General features: G+C 37.8%; 1 protein-coding gene across 6 annotated transcripts in view; it reads left to right on the top strand.

The window, feature by feature from the left end:
• The window catches only part of LOC122261704 (tripartite motif-containing protein 2), a 37,956-nt gene extending 29,322 nt beyond the window's left edge, over positions 1-8,634 (top strand). For 5 of the 6 annotated variants that reach the window (XM_086534088.1, XM_043029477.2, XM_086534087.1 and 2 more), the window contains 2 exons: positions 905-2,012; positions 7,523-7,918. In XM_086534088.1, the coding sequence (XP_086390214.1) occupies positions 905-2,012; positions 7,523-7,770 (1,356 nt within the window). In that variant the 3' untranslated portion in view covers positions 7,771-7,918. Of the gene's footprint in view, positions 1-904; positions 2,013-7,522 lie in introns of all 6 variants that reach the window. The other variant, XM_043029479.2, reaches the window with a different exon arrangement.
• Positions 8,635-10,000: the final 1,366 nt, after the last annotated feature.

The following is a 10,000-nucleotide window of genomic DNA, read 5'->3' as shown; positions in this document are numbered from 1 at the left end:
CCAGGGACTAATGGCATTAAAGAAATTTGTTGATAATTTCCCTGGTGTACTCTTATCCTCAGGAACTCTAGGGCAGTATAGACACTAACATGGAGGAGGAACAGTCCCTTGGCATAGCTGGACCTGAAAGTGAGAGAACAAGGATAGGAGTAGGAGGCATGAAAAAAGGATCTGAATGCTCTGACTCAAACTGAAATGGAATCATAAATGCTCTTAGACCCAAGCACAATAGCCTTCAGCTAACTGTACTGCAGTATGAATCATAGAGATCATGCAAGAAACCATCTTGACTGATGAGCAGAATATTTGGATGATGAAACTGCTGTAGATGTGACAGAACAAAACCTGCAAAGAGTGGAAGATTATTAATTTTAATCCACTTTGATAAAGTTCTCAATAGGAATATGGAGATGTGAAATCTGACTAACCAAGCCTTGAGAGCCCAAAGTAAGTAAAAGTGTGTGTGTGTGCGTGTGCGTGTGCGTGTGCGTGTGCGTGTGCGTGTGCGTGTGTGTGTGTCTGTGTGAGGTGAAATCTGAAGGGATTGGCCAGTGGAAGCTGCATGATGAAGTAGTTGGCCTTGCTGATGCACTAGGTGGTAAAGTGACTAACATGAAGGACAAGCATGTCAATGCTTGTGTCAGGTCCAAGGCTGACCAAGTGATGAAGTGTGAAATAGATGAACTGGCTCAAACTACACACACACCTACAGCCAACCCCCCCAGTGTTTTAGGGCTATGAGGGTGTAACTGCTGTGACCACACAAAATTAATTCAGTTAATACTTTCATTTAAGCTATTGTATATGACGATTATAACCTTTGGACTAGACTTCAAGGTGCCAGAAAAGTATTATTATATTTAAGGAATATATGTTTGTAAATCAAATAATTTTTTACTTTCAGGACCAACTAGACATCATTGAAAGTGAGAGACGCAAGGTCCAGCAAGAATGTGAAGGCCTCCAGTACCAAGTTGAAGTCCGGAATATAACAAAAAAGATCGCACACTTAAATACAAAAATAGACTCACTCTCAACACTTGTTGAGCCACGAGAAAATGCATTCCTTCGTTTTGAGAGTCAGCACAATGAGGCATTTGAACACATCCAGACTACCATAGAAGACTATGGCAGGGTAATGACCAGCAAGACATTTCCAAGCTTATGTTTCATGAAGGCCAAGAAAGCCATGACTCATCTAAGGAGTGAGGTAGTGGTCTACACTGTGGATTATGATGGAGAAAGCCAAACTACTGGAGGTGATCCATTGGAGTCTGAGGTCAAGACGGAAGGTGGAGATCTGATCGACAGCCAGATCGAAGATAATGAAGATGGCACATATTCCGTCTTTTTCACTCCAGAGAATGGGGGGAATCATAGTGTGGCAGTAAAGATATTTGGCAGGCCCATAAAAGAGAGCCCCCTTATTGTTGAGGTCTTAGATGAACACAATCCAGATATTGTTTATGGCTCTCGTGGCTCAGGGAAAGACCAGTTTCTGCAGCCTGTGGGAATATGCATTGATGACAATGAATATATGTATGTAGCTGATACAGGAAATTCTAGAATCAAAGTCTTGAGTCCACAGCTGAAGGAAGTACAACATATTGTAGGGGATGCCCTGGAGGGCAGAAGTGTTACAGGAATAACTCGAACACCCAGTAGCTCACTTGCCTTTGTCAATTGGAGAAAAAAGACTATTACAGAAGTCACCTCTTCAGGACAGCTTCTGTCACAGTTTACCCATGATCAATTAAAAGAGCCCACAACTCTAGCTGTCAACAGTGATGGAGAGATCCTCGTAGCCGATAATGCTGCCAATTCAATTTTTGTCTTCCTACCAGGAGGGAAATTAGTGAGAAGATGGGGGGTAAAAGGAAACAAACCAGGCCAACTGGGATCAATAGCTGCATTGTGTACTGGACCTGAAAATGAAGTAATTGTTGCTGATTCAAGAATACAAGTGTTCTCTCCAGAAGGCCAGTTTGTTCGCACCATTTTCGAAACTAAAGGTTTGTGTTTAGGTTCTTTCACAGTGGGATTGTATAATCTGTCACTGATGGTTAAACATTTTAGTCACACTTTTCAGGATATTCCTAGTCTTAACCCATTCATGCTGGGGCTGTTCCAGCTCTGAATAGTCACAATGCTGGGGTTTTTGAACACATAAGCCTAACACCTTGGGATTCTCGGGTGCACTAGCCGCGAGCCTGGGCTGTCTGCTCGCTTGCCCCGAGTGCTGGCCTTGACATGTCAGCACGTCATCCGGTGTGAATGGGTTAATACTCAGAAGGATGGATAAAACCCAAGCAATTTTTTATTTTACAATTATTTTATGGTTTCAGAAATTGTAGCAATCACCATTTTAATTACTTGAAAAAAACAAAAGATATTCTCATTTTGGTATTTCAATCATTGTGACTCAGAAGCTTCAGTGATACATGGATGAAGTTTTAGAACAAAGATATCCAGTAATTTCTCTAGATCAGTTTGCTTCTCTATATTATTTTTTTTTATTGCTCAAGCCATTACATCTGTGAGAGCATGTTAGCTAGCTTTTCTCTTCGCCTAGTATCTTTGCTGGTTGTGTCTAGCCATCCTATGCATGCATAGAGGGTAAGGGATTAGCTTAGGAAAGTTAAAAAAGATTTAAGTTTTCTATGATAAGGTAAGAATATTGGAAACCTTTGAACATAAATGAAAATACCTTCATTATACAGTTACTAGTATTTCAGACATAGTTGAAAAAACTGGGTCCTTGAGTATATACCAGTAATGTAAAAATAAACAATGAATAGACATATGCAAATTTAAGCTCAACTATTTTGTTTAGTATGTTCAGAAGTTCTGTTTTCTTAGCCATTTTTATACAAATATCCCTGATACTGTAAAAGTTTAGTCCAGCCAGCCATGCTTGTGGACTATATCATGCACATATACTGGTGAAACTTTGTTTCACCTTCTAGGTTGTTAGCCCATCTATGTTGGGGTTTATATTAGCTTACTGCTGCTCCCACCAGCTACATAACAAGTGCATAATCTCTCTCAGCGTGATGTCACACTGTACCTCTCACCCACCTGATTCTACAGGGCGATAATAGGAGGTTTCTGTATTTGTTCACACTATTTTCACAACTGAAAAAATGTGTGTGTTTGGGACTCCTATGATTATATGCATTTGTAACTATGTAAAACGTGTTTTAAGGGAAAGATCATGATGTGATAGGACTCAACCCATTGGTCACAGTTTTCAAAATTAGTGTATACAGTCTTGTGGTGGTAGTATAATATAGGGCCTGGAGATTTGTAGCGGTAGTTGTCTGTAGTGGTAGTTATCTTGCGCTCGCGTGGTGTGGAGGCTGCGCTCGAAGCAGTTTGACATCGGTTTCCCATTTTGTAGGAAAACTGGAGAGGTATAAAAATATCCTTTTTTTTCCATTATTTTAGACTCGGCAAGTCTTTAGAAGAGCTCAGCAAAGTGATAAGGTAATGAAATAATTTGTAACTCTTTATGATATGATTATACTTATGAATCTACATAACATTGTTTGATAGTAAACGAAAAAGAGGACTTGCATCATTTTTGTGTTTTTTCAGAAACGATAGAAATGTGAGTTTCTTGTTCTTGGAATAACAGGGGGAATAAAAAAGGAGTGAAACATAAACATGTATTTGCATGTAAACAAAAATAAATTATATACATATATACACTGCCACCTCAATATTTGACTTTATTGTGGTAGTCCTCGAAATACCTGGAGCCAGTGGAAAAGTCTAGGGGAAGTGTACCAGTTATCTACATATAGTGCATAGCCTTTATTGAGAACTAGTATAGAACTTGAAAGAACAAGTGTAACCACGAACCTAGCTCTTTTTGTTGAGTTATAGGTTTCAAATTTTTGCCAGGCTCTAAGCTTCCAAAGACTTTCATCTACAGTAATACATTGTGGTGGAATGTATACTGTTTTACATTGTTGCTGGAGAAGCTTGACTATGCGGCCAAGCTTTCACAGCCTGTTGTCTTCATCACGAGCATCATTACTGGCAAAATGAATAGATGAGGATATTTGGTCAAATCTATTACGAGGCATGTGTTTGTTAAAAAAAAGGTGCCTCATGAAGCTCATCCTTAGACCAATGCTGGACTGGGTGCGGCTTTGGGGACATACCCATCATCAAACGTAGTGCGATCCTCACTTGTAGTTCAGGGAGAGTCACAGGCATCCACCTCTGCTAGTGGCCTCTCACCAAACCTGGATGACATTCGGCATACCTGTAATGGATGATAAACATTCAACTGAATTTTATAGCATGACAGTGTATTCAGAACATATTGAATTTTTGCATCATTTTCGAAATAAAAGGGATGGGAACTTGTTTGTTTCTTCCATGATAATGTTCATCATCTCTTCAGTGAAGAAAACCTGCAAGATCTTATAGGGTGAGTGTGACGCATTGAGGTTTACCCTCAAGACAGGTGTAGCCGTGAAGCTGAACTTCCAGGGCACATGCTCTTTCCTGTGCCACCTGAACCCAGGAGTACCTGGTGAATTTTGTGAAAGAATGCGGTTAGCATACTCTGATAATGGCTCATGGGAGTCAATGTTGCTATTGAGCAGCTGTACGTATCTGATGAATTTCGTGAAATAACGCACTTTGCATACTCCAACAATGGCTCATTGGAGTCAATACTGCTGTTATGAACAGGAACATAATCAAATTTGTCATCAGAGGAAGGAATAGGTGGAGAATCAGGGTCCTCCGTTTGACATCTTCCGCCCTCTCATCAGAAAAATACTTGCAGTGACAGTTGGAAGGTCACATATGGCAAACCGGAAATGAGGTCCTAAGTGACGTAGCATAAGAAAATATAAGGTAGTAGGGCGTTATCCCTAACCACCGCATATCGTGCCTTCCGCGCTGGGTTCAGCTCGTATCTTGTTAGGATATTATGCCATCTGTGTTTACAACTGATGCCTTCTTGACAGCAAATCATGCCATCTGCGATCAGTGGGTTCATTCGTGGAGAGTGAAATAATCCCATGACATGATAGCATGTCATCTGGTGTTATTGGATTAACCTGATAACCCTGGGGTGGTTTTGGCCTCACCCGGTCTTAACACTCGATATTTTATTGTGCACAGAACCTGACACCTCAGGCTATTTGCCTGCTCTGGCTGTGGCCAACTGCTGCATGCATGCATGCCAGCCATACAAAAAGCCATGATATGATATTGCATCCCCGTCAGTAAGTTCTACCACAACATAGTGTTGTTTTTTTCAGCTCTTTCAGGTCAATTTATTTCTGTTAATTCAGTATCATTCTAGTATCAATTCGATAAACATATTGATTCTTATCTAGTTGTTCTTGTGATTGATTCAGCCAGATAACTTTTTCTTGATTAGATATTTCATTGACACATCTCTTAATAATTTTCTAATTACTTGTAACTATTATTTGTGTAGGCAATAGTGTTTTAAATATTACTCTACTAGCTCTAAAATATTTATATACAGTTAACCCATTGCAGAGGGTATTAGATTTGCTTGCCCAATTTCCAGGATGGGTTTTATTTCAAAGCGAGGCAGCTTCACGCAACATACCTTGACTTTTCCCACTCTCTTCCAGTCACTCATTGTAAACCTAGAGGCATTTTTGTGTTTGTAATTTTTTTGTGTTTTATTGTATTGGGAGACATATGTGTAGGGTCCATATCGGCTCACTATTTTCTTTATACTCAGTGTAATAGAAGTATTGTTGTTTTAGGGAAGGACAAAAAGTGCCTTCATTTTTTTCCTATTTGTGTACTATCGTAAACAAATACAAAAAATATAACCATCCACATTGAAGATGTTAGGTGAAACCCATTTTGCTTCATAATACAGCAATTATAGTGATTATGATTTCAATTGTCATCATTGCTCATTCATAGTACAATAAAGAAACACCAAGATCAAAAATCCCCCAACATCATATACATCATGTATGTCATGATGCCCGCTGTCAGACCAAACACTCCTGCGACATGTATGTCATGAAACCGTTGGCAAGGGTTAACCACATTTCCAAAAATGCATTTCAACTCATGAATGTTCATTAGCACTTTGATACAATAGTTCTCAAGATGATGTTGAACCCATTCACACCAGATGATGTGATATCGTGTTATTGGAATAATTCCCATACGATAGGTGACAAATCATCATTTCATGGACTTTACAGGGATATACATGTTCTATATAGATATGATTGTATATACACATTTTAGTTGCAATTCTGTGAAAAAATGCAAAAACTTCCGAACCCATTCATGATGAAATGTATTTTCGCCTGCTCCCGCTTCTGCCTGGAAGATAACAAGTGTGCGACGCTTTGTTCCAGGGTGTTTTCTCGCTGCATGAGGCTACACTGAACCTCTCAGAGCATTTTTCACCCACCCTATCTTTATGTTTTCATGGTTGTGTCTATAATGTAAAAGCATGTAAAAATATTGTCATATTCAGAGGAGTAATTTTAGTTGAAAAACAATTTACAGCAATACTTTTCTAGTTTTATTTTTTTGAACTTTGCCTATATTCTTCACTTCTGTGATAATACCAATGGAAAGTGGAAGCATTCTTTTAGTGGGGTATCAAAAAAGATGTTTTATAATTATATTTTTGTTTCCAAAATGAAAAGAACAATAGAAATGATCATACATATACATATGAGTATGTACATGTACCTTATAACATGATGTGATGTGATATAATGGGTAATTGACAAATTATAAATATTATTACATTAGTTATTTTTTATTTAATTTTATTTCACATTTGATTTAAAACAGTTTTTTGACTCAGAGCTTTTTATTCAACCGATCAAAAGCAGAAATTACCATGATGTTCATCAATATCACGTACTTTTCTGTGACATGAATTTTTTTTTTTCATGTTATATCATACTTTATAACATTCAAACACCTAAACTAAAATAACAGAGTCTAAGAAATTATAAATAATAATCTTATCTAAGAACAATTTTGTGTTCTATTACTGATATTTCAGCATGTCCAGGTGATATTTTCCAACCACATGATAGATTGTCAACGAATGGGTTCATCACCCTGTAGAATAGGGCGGGAGAAATTCGCTCTGGGTGGTACATTGTGGCCTCATGCCTTGAGAAAGCTCCTTGGGAAGCTGTGCACACTAGCTATGTTGCAGGCCAGAGCAGCAATAGGCAAATGTGTACCCTGTCATGATTTAGATCCTTTTTTTTTTTTTTTTTTTTTTTTGTTTCAGAAATATTTATTGTGATGTTTATTTGTAAATTATTTTTTATTTTACTTATTATTGTTGTTCTTATTACTATTATTACTAACTTTCTATTTTATTTTTTTGTTCATTTATATCATTTTACTTTATTATTTTGCTTCATTAGGCCTGTTTGTTTCCATGTATGTGTTTTCTTCTAGTTTTGAGAAATGCAATAGAGGAAGAAGTACAAACCTCATCTATTAACAAAAGATTTATTTGCAGGTAAAGGACTAAAGGGGACTTACGGAGGCCTCTTCCTTGATCCAAAGGGTTTATTGCTTGCAACCAGACAAGAGCGCAATAACTCCTGCATCCAGGTATTTGACTACACCCTTGGAACTTTGATTTTTACCATAGACTCTAGAGAAGCCAAGTTAAAACGGCCATCAGGATTAGCCACAACTCAGGATGGTTATGTGATAATCGTTGACCTGGGTAATGATTGTGTCAAGAAATTCCGGTATATGTAGAAACAAATATGTAAAACATTGGAGCCATGTATTTATGCTGAAGTGATTGGCTTTTTTGTTTTGTTTAAAGAATGATGATGATATTAACCTAGTAAAGAATTGATAGGAAAAGAAGTTAGCTCGTTATTTGTGTAGCTGTAATAACCAAAACAGCTGTTGCACTTAGATATTTCATATAACTATTCTTATATACTGAAATTTAGTGAGGATCATCTTGGCAAGATTTGGATTTCCATAGGTTTTATCTATTAGGTGTTTTGTGATATTAACAGTATATCCTCATTTGGTTGGTATTGAGTCTTACTTTCATGAAATTTCCTTCTATAATCATAAATGATAATGATAAAGATGAAAATGGTAGTAGTTATAATCATTATTTTTTTATTTTTAATACACTATTCATTCTTTTGATATTTATACTTAATAAAAGTTTGATGAAATTCAAAAGTACTTAGAAGCTTTACATAATGGTGTTGACAGAAAGTACTTAATATTTACCACTGTACTTAAATCATGCCAAGGTTGTGGACCAGCAAAACTATAGCGATGTTTCCAAAGCTGTTGGAAATTAGAAAATAGGAAAATGATTGATAAGCTATTGAAATTATAAAGGGATCATAATCCTTTTTTGTTAAGATATGTACATAGGGTTTCTTACTTGTACAAGATTATGGAGGGCAATCTTTGTTAGATTATCAACAAGATTTAAATGATTTTAACTGAAAATTTTCAATAGTACATTGATCACCAGAACAGGCTTAACACAAACACACACAAAAACACACAAAAACACACAAAAACTCACAAACACACACACACACACACACACACACACACACACACACACACACACACACACACACACACACACACACACACACACACACACACACACACACACACACACACACACACACACACACACACACACACACACACACACACACACACACACACACACACACATACACACACACACACACACACACATACACACACACACACACACACACACACACACACACACACACACACACACACACACACACACACACACACACACACACACACACACACACACACACACACACACACACACACACACACACACACACAAACACTCAAGGATACACAGACACCTTCTATAGTTATTTAAAATTTTAAGCACTCATTCCAGTAGGTGACCAATAACATGTTGATGTTTGAGCACCTTCTGACATGCTTGTTTTGCCTTATAAAGATATTACTCGTACTTGTAAAGTAAGAACAAAAATGTATGTATTATACTGGAGTTAAGCTTACAGGTGACCATGAGCGATCACAAAAAGGTCTATTGACCTCAGTCAGTAGGGTGTCAACAGACACACTAAATCGTCCATGAATACTAAGGGTTGTTGACTGGTAAGAGATAAGGTATGCCAGATAGTGTGCAGTACCTGCTCACACTATCTGACAACTTATATCCTGCCTACAGATTTAAACAAGTCAAGGAAACGGAAAATTTGTTTTAGAACAGGACCTGTCCTACATGCAAGTTATGTAAAGGGACTCATTCATGTGGGGTTAACCCACTGTGGTCGGGGCGCCAAACAAGCTAACTGGCAACCCGGATGGCAGATTTTGGATGCCGCTGGCACCAGCTAAAAATTAGAGGGACAGAGAAAATGTTTCCTCTGGCCTCTGGGCAGCACAGACTTGCCTAATGAATATTTTCCACGAAGCCCATTACAAAACAAGGGTTTAGGCTGACTTTGAAAAACTGTAGCTCTGATACTAGGGGTGTTGCAGTCATAATACTTCATGACTGTGAGTGCGCTTCAACTGTGAGCAGTTTCCAATGTCACGCCATGTACGCATTGACTCCCTTCTTTTAGGCCTAATCGTAGCTATCATGTATCTCATGACACCTGTCTGCAATGGGTTAAGGGACGCCACTTGATATACCTGTGAAAATATTTTTGTTATATCATGTAATGCTGGTTTAAGAGAGACCAATTTCAGAGACCAATTTTATTTGTAAGACCAATTTCTTTGAGAGTAAAGCAGTTGCATATTATATACAGCATACTTGGCAAACATCAAGTAGTGGGATCACAGTTTTACTGAAATAATGAAAGTTTTGAATATAATAACACTTGCAGAAGAGCTTTTCCATTTATTTTGCATATTCAGAATTTTTGTGGTTCATTTGGAGCCAAAGCTCAATATTGGGAAAGAAGGTTGGTTATTT

Source organism: Penaeus japonicus, unplaced genomic scaffold (genome assembly GCF_977035675.1).
Source record: "Penaeus japonicus unplaced genomic scaffold, GWHDUDI00000001_assembly GWHDUDI00000040, whole genome shotgun sequence".
Taxonomy (NCBI): Eukaryota; Metazoa; Arthropoda; class Malacostraca; order Decapoda; family Penaeidae; genus Penaeus; species Penaeus japonicus.
Note: the sequence above shows the minus strand (reverse complement) of the source record. Positions and strands in the feature narration are given on the sequence as shown.